General features: G+C 43.3%; 1 protein-coding gene across 7 annotated transcripts in view; it reads left to right on the forward strand.

Annotated features, from left to right (window-relative positions):
• Positions 1 to 17885, forward strand: part of ENAH (ENAH actin regulator) — a 116649-nt gene that overhangs the window by 42149 nt on the left and 56615 nt on the right. For 4 of the 7 annotated variants that reach the window (XR_008329683.1, XM_053383039.1, XM_053383047.1 and 1 more), the window contains exon 1: positions 5288 to 5325. The exons of 1 other annotated variant lie outside the window; for it this stretch is intronic. Coding sequence is in view for 4 of the 6 variants with exons in the window: in XM_053383039.1 (XP_053239014.1) it covers positions 5303 to 5325 (23 nt within the window). In the remaining 2 variants the exon portion in view is untranslated. Of the gene's footprint in view, positions 1 to 4923; positions 5209 to 5287; positions 5326 to 5378; positions 5426 to 17885 lie in introns of those variants that run through there. 2 more of the 7 variants (XM_053383044.1, XM_053383045.1) reach the window with 2 other exon arrangements.

Here is a 17885-nt window from a genome sequence, read left to right on the forward strand (position 1 = left end):
AGAATGACCAACTGTGCAATCCTAAATATATATACTCAGAAGCTAATTCCCATTGTTAAATGGGATTAGGGTTGCTGCCTAATTTAGGATTTCAGCCTAAGAAACACTTGCCCTGAGGTGTGTCCCTCACCTAGCTCAGTAGTACTTAGTCAACATGTATAGGAGTGCACTGTCAGTCTGTATCCAGCCCAATAAGTTTATGCTATCTTATTGTTCATTACCAATTGCAACAAGAAAATAAATAATCCAGGAATAATATGGAACAGTCATATATTAGAGTAGCTCAAGAACATTCGCATCCTGTCTACACAGAACCCCTCTCAATAGAATTTATTTGCAGAATTTACAAAGGGAAGACATTTTGTCCCAGCTATATCTGTTGTCTGGAGTCCTTTCTTTGAGGGGTCCTCCAGATATCTTTGTTGCTGCACACTGATGATGATTTGTACTTATGATGCTGTAAGGCAGTGGCAAAATTAGACTTTATTTCACCTGGGTCAAAGACCCAGTTTGGCACACACCCCCACACATATCTGCGCGCGTGCACACACACATTGGGAGCCTCTATTAAACTTAATTTAATTTTAAAAGTATGGGATCCTAAGGATAATTATAACTGTCGAAACAAAATTTAAAAATTCCTTCCAGTAGCACCTTAGAGACCAACTAAGTTTGTTATTGGTATGAGCTTTCAAAGAAGTGTGCATGCACATGAAAGCTCATACCAGAGTTGGTCTCTAAGGTGCTAGTGGAAGGATTTTTAAAATTTTGTTTCGGCTATGGCAGACCAACACGGCTACCTACCTGTAACCATAACAAACTGGGTTATTTATAGTACTGCTTTTGATCATTTAGGAGGATTTATTTACTTTGGGGCATTTCCATCACCTGTGGAGGGTGTCTCCCTTTGGCTCATAACTGTTCAATTGTTTAGTTAATTCTTATTTAAGCTCCTGATACGGGGAAGTGAATCCTTTAATACTTTCATTTGTTCAGCTTAGATAGCAGGGGTATGAGCGAGCAATAATAATAATAATAAAGCACAATTTTCACTGCATGCTGAGGAGCAGCCTGCGTTCTTGATGATACAAACAACTGCTTTGCCGTGAAGTTGGATAAGGATTGATTTCATCAACATCTGGTCATGAACCAAGTGTCACACGAATCAACTATAATACAATCAGTTGTTGTGTGGAAGAGAAAGGAAGGAGAGAAATTGCTTGCTCTAACGACTTTATTATCTAGCAACAAGAGACAATATTTATTCACACTCTTACCTGGAAACCCTAGAGCAGCATCTAGGACTGGATTCAGTTCAATAAACTGACAGTTACCAATCTGGACAAACCAGAGGTGCTCTGTTTCAGTGTGAAGGTCATTCCCTGAATAGGGTGGCTGCCTCAGGTACAGGATATCTGAAGGACTTTCTCTTCCTGTATGAGCCAAACATTGTCTGAGGAAGTTCTCCTGCATGTTGGGTGGTGGAAACACGGGAGACAACACAAGAGCCCTGTTGGATCAGATTGAAGGCTTACATAGTTCAGCATTCTGTTGTTGCAGTGACCAAACAAGCAGGACATTAGTGCCATATCACTCTCTCTCCTTTGTGACTGTGCAGTGGAACTCTCCATCCCGGGAGATTAACTTGGCACCTTTGCCAAGTTTTTCACTGCCTTTTAAAGATGCATCTATTTCAGGAAGCAAGTCTGGATCTGTCTCCCATATTATTGGTATTTTATCTGCCACATGTTTGAACTTAGTTGTTTTATATTAAAGTCAAACCTTGGTTGTCAAACAGCTCCATTTTCAAATGTTTCGGTTCCCAAATGCCGAAAACCTGGAAGTAACTGCTCTAGTTGTCGAACATTTTGGAAGTTGAATGGTCTTCTGGAATGGATTACGTTCAACAACCAAGGTTTGATTGTATTGTTTTAACTGAAATGTTACGGAACCAGCACTGACATTGTTTGCTCTGTTTTATAGTATAAGCTGCCTTGGGCATAAAAAGGTAAAGGTAAAGGTACCCCTGCCCGTACGGGCCAGTCTTGCCAGACTCTAGGGTTGTGCGCTCATCTCACTCTATAGGCCGGGAGCCAGCGCTGTCTGCAGACACTTCCGGGTCACGTGGCCAGCGTGACAAGCTGCATCTGGCGAGCCAGCGCAGCACACGGAACGCCGTTTACCTTCCCACTGGTAAGCGGTCCCTATTTATCTACTTGCACCCGGGGGTGCTTTCGAACTGCTAGGTTGGCAGGCGCTGGGACCGAACGACGGGAGCGCACCCCGCCGCGAGGATTTCAACCGCCGACCATGTGATCGGCAAGTCCTAAGCGCTGAGGTTTTACCCACAGCGCCACCCGCGTCCCACTTTAGCATTTGCTCTGCCCACTTTAGCATTTGCCACCCACAATCACCGATATGTGGCCCCTGGAACATTGCTCAGAAGACAATGTGGCCCTCAGGCTGAAAAGGGTTCCCCGCTCCCATCACACGGGTATGTTTACACACAATGGGTGCTTCCAGGTTGTTTCTATTTTCAAGATCAATTCAATCACACACTGGCAAATTCCGGTTGTGCAATTATAGTTGATTGGGACATTTTGTGCAACAAACCCACTTCCCCCAAAAGATTGGATTCTTCTTGATAAGGAAAGAGTCAGGAAAATGCACTGGGAAGTTGTGGGATGACCCTTGCTTTGATGCAACATCGTCTAATCTCCCTGCAAACAAATAAGACTGAATGCGAATTGAAGAGCCAATGTTGTCTAATCTCCCTCAAAACAAGTCAGGATGAATGATCAATAAAGAGTGCCCAAAGATGGGGGGAGTATTTTTCCTTTCCAGGATAGACCTTGGAGCGGTTACTCTTAAATGCAACATTAGCACTTCTTCAACCTTGTTCTTACGAAGCGTTATTTTCTTTTTATTTCAGCATTTCTACAGAAGGCTATCCTTATATAATTTGGAGAAATAACTCAGCTAGAAATAACAAGGAAGTAGCCAGCAAATTCTTATCCATGGAGAATAAACATGTCATTATTATTTTTTTAAAACAAAAACAAAAAGCAATATAAGCTAACAACGCAGAAAACAAGGCAAATGTCATTGTGATGGGGTTCAGCTTTGATGATTAATTTGAGAAGCTGAAGGAACAGAAAGGCAGTACATATCATTTATTCATGGCCTAAAATTAGACTTTCGTCAAGCCTTTGACCTAACCACAATAGTCTGTTGCATTCTGCCAATCCTCAAACAAGACAACCTCATACCTAACCTTATACACACACTTACCGTACTTGGGAAAATGGACAAAGTATTTTGATCATGCCTTAAGCCGTAATGGACTAGAATCCCACTTCATCAGGTTGTCACAGCCTGTATACCCTTTGCATGGTCATTTAATTCCAACCTTACACCCACCCCTTCAAATCCATATGTGTGCATATTTATCTGATGACTAATGATTTATGCATCTGATGAAGTGAGCTCAAGTCGACGAAAGCTTATGTCATGATAAAGTCTCTTAGTCTTTATGGCGCCACGAGACTATTTGTTGCTTTTTGCTGCAACAGATGGGCACAGCTACATCCCCGGAAATATTTGATTGTGAGTCCTACTGAATTTCGCTTGAGTTATTTCTGAAGAGGCACGCATGGGACTGAGCAGGAAGCCAGAATATTTGGATACAACCAGACATACAGCCCAATCCAATTATACTTACTTGGAAATAAGGCCCTTCTGAGTTCAATGGGACCTACTCTCAAGTGTGCATTTCAAAATGTGACCTTAAGTGCACTTCCAGGATAGAACAATGGAAACAAATGAGATTCATTTCCAGGCGAATATGCTGAGTACTGGTGTTATGCATAGCATAGGTGCAGCTAAACTTGGGTACAGCAGTGGGATTTCTTCCACGGATTTAATATGCTCTTCTTCCTGAACCATGGAAGAGAAACCAAGATTGGAATTGAAACAGGAGTCATATTCACAATTGGGACGCGTTAACTGGAAAGTGGTGCGCACTGGTGGCAATCTGCACGCTGAATACAGGAGGACCACGCCGAGACTAAAGTCCAGAAACTTTAGGTAAATGTGGAATGAATAACAAGGCGCATGAGAACCAGGCAAAGCAGAGAAGCAACCGGGGCGTTGAGCAATAAAGAATTCAAGGCAGGTCTCGCGGTAGAAAGGGCTGAACAGTAACCAGCGGCTTGAACAGTAATATATGCAACGCACGTGTCCTTAATAACCTACACGGCACGCAGCCGCTAACAAATGCAGGATGCTGTGCGGAGCAGAACATCGAAACACCGTATGCTTTAAGCACGGGAAGCCTGGAGGAGAAACCAGCAGAGGAAAATTAGCCATTCCGTGCCCATAGTCCCTTGTGACGATCTGCAAACGGCTCGTTCCAGGGAGGGCAGTCTTCTGGAGACTGCAGATTCCAGCCTTTTCGGTCGTGGGCTCGGGAAAGTGCACCACCACCACCGTCGTCTGCGATGGCGGGGGGTTCAGCTGCGCGCCACACCGGCACACGCGCCCAAGGTGCGCAAGGGAACCACCCGGGCGGTCAGCAGGGGTCGCCAAAGCGTATGAGCTCACCGCAGTGGCTTCCTCCTCCTCCTCCGCAGTTGGTTGCTCCCACATCTCTCTACGGCGCTTCCACCAACCTCCCCCCCCCCCGCGCCAGAACCCGCATGGAATGCACAGGGAATGCAGAGCAGCCAAGGAGGCGGGGCTTGCTCCGCTCCGCCCCCTTGGCGTCCCCCCTGCGCGCCCGCCCCCCCTTCCCCCATGCAAGCCGGCGTCTCGAGCGAGCCGCTCGCGCGCTGCCCCCCGCGTTCCCGACGCTCCCACCTTCTCTTGTTCTCCCCTCCTCCCGCTCCTCCTCCCCCCCCCCCGCGTGCGCCATTCCTCCCTTTCTTCCCTCCCTCCTTGGACTCCCCGCTGTGGTCGGGTTGGGCCAAAGCAGCCAAGCCGGAGGGCGCAGGCAAGGCAAGGCGAGCCAGTCTCAGGGTTGCCAAGGCAGGGACTGGCTGGCGCCTGCGGGGGGACCCCCCCTCCCGCCGCTGCTGCTGCTCCTCTTCCTCCTCCCCTCCCTCCCTCCGCACTCGTCGCCTATTGAGAACGACCCAGCCGGCTCCTGAGGAGAGAAGAGCGAGGAGCGGGGGGGAAGACGCCCCCCCGGCCCCTGGGCAGCAACATGAGGTGAAGTGTGTGCGTGTGCATGCATGCATTGGTGTGTGTGTGTTTGGGGGGCAGCCTTTTTACTCTTTCCTCCTCTGCAAGGAGGGGAACCATTATGCCGAGAGGGGGGCCTTGTGGGTCCGTGTCCATGGAGGGCTTTTTTGTTGTTGTTGCGACGGTTTGGGGTGGTGGAGGAGGGGGAAGAGGTTGCAGCCGAGAACGGGGAAGCCTTGCGCGGGTGGGTTGAGGAAGGGCCCCCTCCCGAGTGGAGCGACTGAGGGCTCGAGGGGGAAACCCCGACGGGGTAGGCATGACTGGGGGGGGGGTCGTCTTAATAGGGAAGCCTCGGGCGGGATATGGGAAGTGTCGGCCGGTTTGGAGGGAAGGAGCTGCGGCGAAAAACCAGGGTTGGGGGGGGAGGTTTCTTTTCTCACCCCATGTTTTTCCTCTCTCCCCTCTCCCCCCTTCCAAATTTTGCATTGATTTCCCGCGGTGTTGTAGTTACATGTCCTTCTCCCTATCTCTCCCCCCCCCGCATTGTTCTTTTCTCTAGAATGGGGGGAAGTTTGCGTGTGCGTGTTTGCCGGCAGGAGAAAAAGAAAAGGGATTGTGCTGATGGTGTGACCATAGGGATAATAATGGCTCATCTGGCGTGCAGAGCTTTTGTTGCAAGCAAGGGTTGTGGAAGAGCTTTTGGGGTGGGGGGGGGGTTGCACAGAAAGGAAGGGGGAAAGGTGACACTGGTTCGTTTGGAGGGTTGAAAAACCACCTTTATTTTCTTTGGGAGGGGCAACTGGAGCTGGAGGGAAGAGGACGGGCTATTTTCGGTGCCCTTTATTCGCGGTTAAAAGCAAGGCATAGAATCACCTATCAGTTCGCCCCAGCTACAGAATTCAAGGCGTAGAAGTGAAAAAGAATCTCTCTCCCCCCCCCCCGCTCCAATCTGAAATCGGCGTATGTTGCATTGCAGCAGCCCCTGCTGGGTTTTTCTTTGTGTAATCGATAAATAGGAGAAAATCACATACACAACACTAGCAATGACGAATATGTGTTTGGGTGGGTTTTCTGTTTTCGCTTTAAAAGGGGTTTCTTCGCATATTGTCAGTAGTGAAGTGGGTATCTCCCCTCCCCCACTCCCATGGCTAAACGGTTTTTAATTTCTGTATTTTATATTCTTTCACCACTTTGACGCAACACTTTGGACAGGGGACTTGCTAGGCTGTTCACCAGGCTCCAGGGGGACCCTATCCTTGTAGTTTAAACTATTGGGATTGAGACTAAATTACTCCCCCCCCCCCAAAAAAAATACTTATCACTGTATTTGAATTTCCTTTGTGTTAAAGATTAATGACCAACAGTTGCCAAGCCCTTTAGAATGTAATACAATAAGATTCACATGATATGGCCCACCACTTCTTTTAGTGAGACAAAATGTCAAGTAACTTGACTTCACCAGGAATTTTAAGTACTTTCTTCTGAAAAAAAGTTTAACAGAGAACGCACATAAGCTGTGCAGTCTTGGCAGCCTGCACCCACGTTTAGTACTTCTCATGGCTCTCACTTGGTCCATTTATAAATCTGTGGTTTTGTTCATTCATTTCATTGTTGGGTGTCCTCCTAGTGTGTGAGCGAGGTATAAATGTATTTTACAAATCCTCTGCGAATATATTAAGGAAACCAGCAATATTTATACAACGCACAACCAGAAAATGCCATATATTGTGTGTTCTAACGGAATTAGAGCTGAGTGCCCTATGTATTTGTTTACCTTTAGTTCAGTCTAGTATGGATTACATAGTAGCGTTTCTGAAATCTTCCCATTTACTTTTACAGTGGTGTGTATTAGTATATTAGAAACGGATTAGAAATTATAATATCAGAATTTCTACAACTTTTGTTTGCATTTGATTGTGTCTTAGAATGCCCAGATACTACAGAGATATTTTTTTAAAGGATGGTTGTGAGTTCTTTTGTGGACACACTGAAACCCTTTTAAAAGTGCCTCCCATTAATTGTAGGGTATGTCTGTAATGTGTTGAACACATGGCAAAAAGATGAATTGATATGTGTTCTAGTGTTGGTGTTGATGGGCTACTATGTATTTAAACATATGTCAGCTAGTTGAAGTAAGCTGTATTCCTGGCAAACATTTCTTCAGAAGTAAGGGCATTAGTACGCTAAATTGGCTGCCCTTGATTTATCAGTCAGTCATTTTACTGTACAAACTTCTTACAACATAACTTGCACAATTAGTTTTCTTAAACTTTAATATTTTCAATACTTTTTAAAGACTAAAACGTACGTTCTTTGGATTTTTATTGCAAGTATCAAGGTCCTTAATGCACACGAAATGTTATAACTAAGCAAGTACATGAAGGGGGAGCAAACAAGTTTGTTACTATTTAAAACACATACTTTAAAAAAGTATTCTGTGATCTATTGGCTAATTTATTATTATGAGCATAGAATTTATCCTAGCCCGAACATAACTGTTTAGTAGTGACTTTATGTCCCTGCTGTATCTTTAAGAGGTATTCAAGTTTTGTGGCCTATTGTTCGTAATGGGTTGATAATACCAGTTTGAAACAATAGGTGCTGCTATAACTATATTCAGGTACAAATAATGGCTTTGAAATGTAATTTAATATAAAAGCAATGCAATATTATAAATGTAAGTTAATATAATTATATAATAGCAAGTTAATATGTATGAAACAAAACAAGAACAGCTGTTTTAAAACCTCATTAATTCTGTTAGCATTTACAAGAACATCTTCTGTGGCATGGTCCTATTAAGCTTCAGTGTCATGAATTCGCAGAAGTATGGATTGAGTGTTTTCCCAGTGAAATCACTATTTCTATTCAGTACAGATATGTAATGTGGCAACTTTGGTTTTGCTCTGGTTTAGAACTGCAAGTCACCATGGGAATTGGATCAGGAGGACTCCTGATTTTCAGTCTCCTCTCATTGGTCTACTCTGGAAGGATTGTGAAGACAGGAGACAAGTACAAGAAAGAGTGTATAGTCTTTCTCTCCTCTCCTCTTGGTTGCTTAGGATTCTGAAAAAATGAAATGAAGTCAAGGAGATGCATTGCTGTGGGCACTTAGACAAGTAGGCCAGTTAGGTGGGTGACCTCCCTCCACTTTGCCATCTTGGTAAATGTTGCATTGTGTGAAGTGTTGGGGAGATTATTCATCTTCGTATGGTGAAACATTGAATATTTTTAGTGGTTTTGACCACAGGCATGAATGTACGCAGTTGAGGAGTTAGCTATGCCATTGGTGTTTTAAATTCAGTTCCTTTGCAACAATTACTGTTGGTGCCTTTGAAAATGGTTATGTCTAATGTTGGTGATACTCAATAACTTTCAGTAATAAGGTCTCTGAGTATGAACAAGTACTGCAGAGTGGTGGGATAAACATGTCAAATCTGAAGTATTTGTAAAGTATTTGTATATGAATAGCTGGTTTTTTTAGCTTTCGTTATCTGAGCGATCAAGTGCTGTAGACCATTGTGAGCTTTTGCACATGTTGAAATAGTAAGTAATTTAGATGTTTTAGTGCATTTATGCAACTAATAACATGTATGAAAACTTGGTTATAATATGAATCTAGGCAATACAGAGGCTATACAAAAGAGAAGCATTTCAGCAATTAAAAAGCAATGTAGAATTTTTCATTATATATGGGTACAGAGCATATGTATTGCTTCCTTTGGACTCAGGTTCATTAAGTGGTGTCGCTTGAATGAACCAATAATGGGCCATCTTGAAGATATATGTATCATACTATATAAAATGTCCAGGGATTTTTCTTACTTTGTCATTTGAAATATGATAAAACCAAAGCTTGAGTTTGAGTATGGTTTCTGAAACATTTCCCCTCCTTCTGCTTTCCTCACTAGTGGTTTCAATCAGATGCCACACTTAGCCACAATCTGCAGATAAGCAAATGATTCTGTGTATGAGCTACATTCTGGTTTCACTCCAAAGAAACCGCAGTCTGAAGCCTGAACCACAGTTTGTTATTTGTTTTCTGATCATGGACAAGCAGTGTCAAAGTTGCTGCTTCACTCCTCCCCCACTCTTGTACCTGGTACAAGAGTGTTATCTGGACCTGGACTTGTGATTTGTGTATTTCCAAATAATCATAAGGCAGAAGCCAAGGTTTGTTCTTGACTTGCCACTTATGATTTGTTTGGGGGCAAGAAACTGCAAGTTTGGGTTCAGATAACTCAACAAACCAGACTATGGTTTGTTCCCAACAGCATAAAAGGAAATGGGAGAAAGAATGACACAATTTAATCAGCGCACTGCTTGTTCATATTAAACCTTTGCGTTATATTCAGCTAAATCATTGCACATGTGGAATGACTTCGAGGATAACGTATCCTCCCCTCCCCTTTCACACCACCCACAATTCTATTTCAGAGGGTTAGGGGAACCCCAAGAGCAAATTCTAGGGCAGCACCCCCTACTCAACCCTATAAAAAGCATTATACAGAATAGTGGTTTGCACTACCCACTAAGGAAGAGAACGACACAAAAAGAATTCAAAACAGTAGCAATTAATCACACATTTATTAAAAATCCAATTAAAACTATTTAGCTTAATTCATCAAAATTGGTGAACTTGATCCAGGGATGCCAGATTTTCAAAGTCTTAAAGTCATGTGTCCAGCACCTCCCTGCTGCCCCCTTGCCTCTTAGCACCCCCAGGGTCAGAGGGGGGGTCCACATTTTTGGGTCCACGGCTCCCTTGACCAACTACATTCTTTCTGCAGCACCCTTGTGGGGCTCAGGAGCCAGATTATGTCACCCTTTGCCTGCAGAGCCGGCAGCCCTTCACCCCTTTTCAAACACCCTCCCTTGTGGAGTGTTCCCTCAGTTTCTTCTCTCTGCTTGCAAGTCCTCCAGGCAGCCACTGCTGCCGCCCTTGGTCTCTGAGCTGCCCCCCTTGCCCCAAAGAGAGGTGCCTCCTCACACTGCCCTACAGGGGCCTGGAAAGCACCCCCTGGCCAGCCCCAGAGGCACTATTCGCCTGGGGAGCTTGCAGCCAGGGCTGCTGCAAGAAACAGCCGCACAAGCCTTTGGGAGGCAGAGGCACAAGAGGGCATCAGAGGAGGGAAGGAAGGAAAGAGGGACAGAGGCCAGTGTTGCCCACGGCACCCCTGACCATCATTCAAGGCACCCCAGGGTGCCACGACACACTGGTTGAAAACCACTGTCCTAGGCAATCCCACTGCTTCCCAAGGGGTGGTACTATCCACTTTGGGAACCAATGATTTAGTGTAATGTGTGAACCAGGTCACTTTTGTAAAACAAAGGAAGGTGTTTTTGGTGTAATGTTTCACTGTGGTGTTTTTATAGATTGGTAACTTCAAGTTTTCCTACATTTCATTGTGGGGAGGCGTAATGGGGAGAGAGAATTTTCTAAAGGTCATGCAGAATTTTTGAGATCATTTATTAGATATCCACTTCCTTGCAGATGTGCACATCCATAATGTGAAATTTCAGCTGAAAGTAAAAATAAGTTTTTGCTAATATGTAAATATGAAATCATTGGTAGTATCAAAAGCAGTAAATTCAGCACGTTAGCAAGAAAACAAACTTCCTGTGTTTTTTCCAAAGAAAGTATTTTCAGTTACTTTAGAACAATCTGATACTCTGTTTGAGACACCAAGATGCTTCATGTTATTTTAGAAATGTAATTTATAACTTGTGTCTATGTTTATACATTTTTACCAAGCTTTAATGCAATGTCTGATAAAAGGAGAGAAGACCTTACCAGAGGGTGCCAACAGTACAAACAATATAAACTCAAAGTGTGTTGAACATATTATTGGCATGACTATAGTCATACCATAAACTGAAAAATCAAATTTCAACTTGGGGAAATGTCAGTGTTGCTTGTTCCTGGGGAAAATAGGTTTACCTCACAGTGGTTGAGAGTACAAGGGTGTTGTCTTGTTTCCCCCCATATTAATTATTAGGATGAATAGTTGAACATGTTTGAATCCAGTGCAGATCCTAGACACATTTCCTTTTGGTTCAATTGTGGGTTAAATGTTTGACTTGAATGGCCCTGCTGTTTTCAGTCATCGTTTCCCACTTTAGGATTTTCTTTTATACGATTATAGATATTTAGGAAGCTACCTCATACTGAATCAGACCATCTAGTTCAGAATTGTGTATACTGATTGGCAGTGATTCTCTAGAGTTTTTCCGTCTGGGCTCTCACTCAGTCCTGCCTGGATAGGCTAGAAATTGAATGTGACACATTCTACATGCAAAGCAGTTGCTCCACCACTGAACTATGGCCCTTTCCCCCTGTTAGCCTGTGAAGGAAGTGTGCCCGTTGATTTTTTTCAGAAATGTGACGTGCAGAGGACAGAGATACAGACTAACAATATCTTCCTAGGAAGTGCTTTACCCCATTTGTTGAGTCCATGATGATGTTGGATCCACAATGTTTGATGCAGATGTTTTTTACTGCTCAGCTGTCTGATGCCCTTTTAAGTCGATGTGACATACTGAATTAGCGTCTTATATGCGCCATATGTAAAATAAATAAATACATACATACATACATACATACAGTGGTACCTCTGGTTGCGAACGGGATCCGTTCCAGAGCCCCGTTTGCAACCTGAGAGGAACGCAACCCATGTCTGCACACGTGCGTGGGTCACGATTCACCGCTTCTGCGCATGACGTCATTTTGAGCGTCTGCGTGAGCGGCGAAACTTGGAAGTAACCCGTTCCGTTACTTCCAGATCACCGCGGGATGCAACCTGAAAAGATTTAACCTGAAGCGTCTTTAACCCGAGGTATGACTATGTAAGCATATGCTCTCATCGGTGAATTATCTATGATTTTTCAGGAGTGCATGGCCCTAAAAGTTCAAATTCAGCTGTACCGGTAAAACTTCAGTGTCACCTTGACATTGTCTGTGTTCAGTCATAAATTCCAACCACACCTTGATAAATGAACCCCAGGATCAAATCTGGGTTGCAGTGCTAGTCAAACGTTGATTCAGATGTAATGAACGTCCAATGAAACAGGCCCTGGCAGTTTTATTCACCATAGTGAATTGCTGTTGGGTTAGCATGATGAGCAAGACTTCTTCACATACTTGAAGCGCTGCAGATAGAGAGGTGGGTGGGGATTGTCTGGCAGGTTTCTGGTCATCCTGCTTCCTTCCTATGTCCATGTTTGGGTGTTTGGCAACTGCATGGCAAAGTGTCCAGAGCCCCACCGATTCCATTTTCTGGAGCAAGAAAGAGGGATGCTTTTGCTGCTGTGCAGAGATACAGGACACATGCAGAACAGTAGCCCAGGTCAAGCTTGGCTCGATGTTTTCAAGCAGGAAAGAGGGGTGCAGAGGTCTTCTTTGCAGCTGCTGTTGGTATAGGGCCAGCAATCTGGCAACAGTTTTTGGCTTGGTTACAAATTCCAGTCAAAAAATTGTGGACTTTGGAAGAAGCTCAGACATAAAATCAAACATGGGTACCTCTGACTTACCTTATTTTAGCTGAATTGAAGAACTATAGTTGCAAACTGGAAGTGAAATCCATGTGTTGAAGTGGGTTTGAAAAACATGGTTGGTTTGGCATAATGTCGAATTGACAAATTGCAGTTGAGGCAAATTTTCTACTTCGAAAAACTGCTTCATTGTGGAGATGGGAAGGCAGAAAAAGCAGACAAGCACTGTAAACATGATTAGACCAATGGTTTATCAACTTATACCATAGTTTGTTCTAAATTGTGGTTAGCATGAAGCAACACTCTCCCCAGGGATGTTTGCCTGGCACCTTCATTACATATCTTTAGGCACCAGGCAAAAACAGTTTTCTATAACCAGGCTTTTGGCTGATTAAACATTCTATAGCATTTTAAATGTGTTTTTGGGAGGGGGTATTGGTTTGTTTTTGTCTTGTGTATTCTGTGTTCTCATGTCATATTTTTATGTTGTGAACCACCCTGTGATCTTCGGATGAAGAGTGATGTACAAATTAAATAAATGTCTGTCTGACTCTCTTGCTGGTCTGGAGCTATACCAAAACAAGTTCTTTTTAAAAATAAAATGTGTGTGTGTGCATGCATGTGTATGCATTCGAGCACACACAAACATATAGTGGGGATACTCAACACCATGGTTTGTGCAAAAGTGTTTCCCTTTGACATGAGGGATAAACATTCCTTTTCAAGCAGGCTTTGGGCTGGTTAACTTCCTATATACACACTTTTAAATCTGTTTGTGGGTGGTTATTGGTTTGTGGGTGTTTTCTGTTTTTATTATGTATTTTGTGTTTTCATATTGTATTTTGATTTTGTGAACCTCCCTGAGATCTACAGATGAAGGGCAGTATACAAATTTAACAATAAGAATAATAAAATGTTTTGCCCTGCAATTACTTCTGGAAGGCCTTAGACGCTTGGTCTTCATGCTGTCATGCTGAGCTAAGTCCAGGATTGTGACTTTTGTCTTAAATGAAGCAATCGTGTTGTGGAACTGGGGATTGCTACCCAACTGCTGCTCAGTTCTTCACCTCCAAATTTGTGAGGGAGGCTGTCGTTTGCTACATCTGCTATTGAGCAGTGAAGCATTCATTGTAATGAGTGAAAATGTGAAAGCATAGGTGTAGGGCACATGTGTCGCATGCTGAAGGCCCCAACTTCTTCATTTAAAAACAAAACCTTGGCTAGTAGGTTCTCCAAAGGACCTTTGCTTTCAAATTATTAAACCATTCCGAGGGAATTTGCATTTGCACGCTTGATAACAATGTTGCAGGCAATATACTGTATATTCTGCCTTGATAAAAAGTAGTGGCTTGTGCAATTCCGTTGTCTTACAGAGCAAGCGTGTGCAAATGTCGGGGTTGAGGGATCCAACTTGTGTTTGTTTGTTTGTTTGTTTGTTTTTGTTTACTAGAACTCTTTCAAGATTTACCAATCCAGAGTGCAAAATGATGGGTTTGGAGTCAGATACCAAATGGTGACCCAAGGGACAGAGTTCGTTATCCATGCCATGAGCTATATACAGTGTTGTCGCATCACATGCGCATTTAACTTGCACTGAATCAATTACATGTGCTCAACTCCAGCTTGTAGCTTTCAGTATTTCGTTTCTCTCCAGGGGGCCCCAGTGCCAGCTCCCTTGGCTGCGGCAACCAGCAGGGAAGTTGTGGTGCGGGAGAGACAAAGGTGGAAGGGAGGAGGAGGAGGAGGGCGGCGGCGGCAGAGAGAGATGCAGGCTAAAGAAAAAGGCTAGAATGGATGGAGCTGGCACTTCTGTCTGCATCCCTGTCTCCTCACTTCCACCTTTGTCTCCTCCTCCTCCTCCACTGCAACCATTGCCCAGAAGGCTGCCACCGCCACCAAAGCTGATCACCCCACTGTCATGGTCATCAGTAAGGGAACTGGGTTGCTGCTCCTGACTCACTCTGCAATACCCCAAAGAGGAGGGAAAGCAGTATGCAACTGCCATGTGTGGAGGAGTGAAGGAGAGATAATGGAGACACTGAGAGGGCTTCTGTGTGGGACTTCATCCTGCCACCCTTCCCGCCAGAAACCAACCAGGTAAATTTTGGCTATACAGTATGTGAATTTGTGTACAGTGGTACCTCGGAGTAAGTACTTAATTCGTTCCGGAGGTCCGTACTTAAGCTGAAACTGTTCTTGACCTGAAGACTAGTGTACACTATTCTTGACCTGTGACTAGTGTACACTATTATCAGTTGACATGCAAAAATACGTACAAAAATACTACAGATCAGCAGGGATCCTAACAGCCTAATACGAAAGAAGAAAGAAGAGGACTTTCATTGTTGCTGTTGTTAAACAGTTATGAGTTGGAAAGTCTTTCAAGTCATCTACCGACCCACTAGTAGATTCTGATTTGCCTTTTGCCCATTCATTTTTAGAAGTTGGAATTGGGGGTCATATTTATAATGGGTTTGGCATGACTTATATTGATCACTGAGCCCACTAATGTCATTGCAGCTTTGCAAATTGAATGCAGTGTTCACTAATACCAGCCCACCTTTTACTGCATAATTTGGTGGGTGTTGGGCACATTCCTTAAGCAATCCGATCACTCTCTGTCAAAGGAGTTTTCCCATTTGCCAAAGCAAATTCATTTGGATATTTTAAAATCTCAATACTGTAAACACCTCACTGAACTGACTGTCAGTGTTAAACATTCACTGATAAAATACCTGAGCAGATTTACTATTATGCCCTGCACCTGAGTTACATTTGAAGATCATTCAGAAATATCAGCTGATCCAGAATATGGAACACCAGTTATTAACTGGTCCTGGCCAAAAAGAGCAAACTACACTGATGTAATAAGAGTCCCACTGATTAATAGGTTTTCAGATGCAATTCAGTTGCACTGGTTTTTTTTTAAAAAAAGGATATGTTGTTTTTCAGACTCAAAAAAATCACAATACAATAGAAATATAAATTACTAAATGCAACAACAATAATAGATAAAACATATAGCATTAAAATCCATTTAAATGTAACAACAGTGGAGATGACAATTAACAATGACCGCAGTAGGCAAAAGCCTGCTAGAATAAAAAGACTTTTACCAGCCAGTGAAAGAAAGAGGGGAGTTTGGAGTTCCTGAAGATAAAAACTGCATCACTGAACGGATCATAACAAAGGATTCAAATTAAGCCCCCATCCCCCATCATCTTAGATGGGGGGACGGGACAGGCCAAGAGTGTGCCTTGCAGTGTGAGTGGGTCTTTGAGTTGAGAGAGGCTGTGGAGGTAGTTTATTAAGGTTGAGAAGCTCCTTACAGCTACAATTTTGAGAACCCTTACAAGCTACAGTTCCAAGGATTTTTTTTGGGGGGGGGGATGTTGATGGTTAAAGTGATATAAGACAGCTTTGAGTATATTGTGTGGATGTCACTTGTGTGTTCTAGATCATACATTCATGCAAACACACTTGTGTACACTTGTACTTGACTGATACATGTAATAATATATCTTTAGTTTAGAGACATGGTACTCCAAAGGGAGATTACCCTTCAAGCCATAATATATATATAGAGAGAGGAAGTCAACAACAAACCAGAATTCAGAATTTTAAAAATGTAGAATTTTATTACAAGTTAAGACATTGATTAATGTAAAAGTTGTTACACAATGAAAAAGGACTGATTAATCAAGTAGCATTAAAGTCGGATTGGCTGCTTAGTTGCAGCTAGGGCAGTTTGAGGTGGGAAAAGCCCCTGACCAAATAAAGAGAGGGAGGGGGAGAGAGAGAGAGAGAGAGAGAGAGAGAGAGAGAGAGAGAGATAAGTAGAGCCCAACTGGTATAAGGGGAGGAATTAGATATCATCATTATCATTGTCAATTTCATTTATAAATCACTTCCCATGGGGCATGCCAAAGCAGTTTACAGATATAAAACAGTTGCCTATCCAAAAACAATAACAGCACATACATAAAAGCAATTCAAATTTAATACAGATACCAACTGTGATAAAGATTTTTGAAGACTTCTTAAAATAGGAATGTCTTTAGCCGTTACAGCAACCTGTCTGATATGCAACGAGGGAGTTGAAAAGGGCAGGTGTCACCATGACTAAAGGCCTGATTCCAATATTGTGCGAAGTAGACTTCCTGATAGGATGGTATCTGCAGGATGCACTCTCCTGCAAAGTACAGTGATTGGTTAGGTATGTAGGGGATGAGATTATCTTTTGGAGTAGTACACATTGCTAGTGCCAGTGGGAATAAACGTAAAGCGGAAGAAAAGAGCAGAGTTCAAAAGGAAAGGGATGCTTCAACAAGGTCCTTCTAGATGTGAGAGGAGAAGGCGGTGGGAGTGAGCCTGGAGTTCATCATTAGCACCAGAATGATTAATGTCCCTGGACTTACTGGAGCTGTGGATGTCCAAGCTATGCAAGTCCCTGAATCTTGTGACCTTGTGAAACTTAAGCTTGAGTATCACTGGGAGAGGAAGCGCGTTCCATAAAATCTCCTAACTGAAGCAAGTTCAGAACAACAAACCAGAACATGGAAAGGAATATCAAGGAGCAGGGAAGTAAAAGGGGACCAAGCTAGCTAAATAAAGGAAAACGGTTGGAGCAGCCTGTCCGGTGAAGTAATCCTCTTCCTAGACCCACAGAACGGCCCATCCAAGAATGTGTCGAAAGCTCACCATGATGGGGGCTAGAGCAGCCTGATCTGAACCAAACAGTTGAACTTCAAGACTGAACACTGAAACCTAGGTGGAAACCTATTGCTTAAACAGGCCAGACTCAACCTGGTGAGAATTTCCTCTCAAGATCCAGAAGTGAAAGGGTCTTGATAGGTGACAAGGAGTTGCCATGGGTGCAGAATGGATGCAAAAAACGGTGGTAGTGATTTACAGGTGACCTGTTAACTTCAACCAGGCTCTCTGGAGAATCGAATTAAAGGTGTGCTTTTGGATAGCTTGATTAAACTATGTGTTAATCAGCTATGTGTTAATCAAAACTAAGATGAGGGAGACATATACATGTCTGGAGCTACTGGTATGCATGCTTAATGAGAACATTTCATTAGCTGAGGTCAGCAAATACAAACTAATTTAGAGCATTGGAAAAGGTTTTTGTATGGGTGCTTCTGGGAGAAGTTCTTCCTTTACTAGTTTTTCTCTGGAGCTAACTGAAGAAATTTTATGCTCTCAAA

This window comes from Podarcis raffonei, chromosome 3, assembly GCF_027172205.1.
Source record: "Podarcis raffonei isolate rPodRaf1 chromosome 3, rPodRaf1.pri, whole genome shotgun sequence".
Taxonomy (NCBI): Eukaryota; Metazoa; Chordata; class Lepidosauria; order Squamata; family Lacertidae; genus Podarcis; species Podarcis raffonei.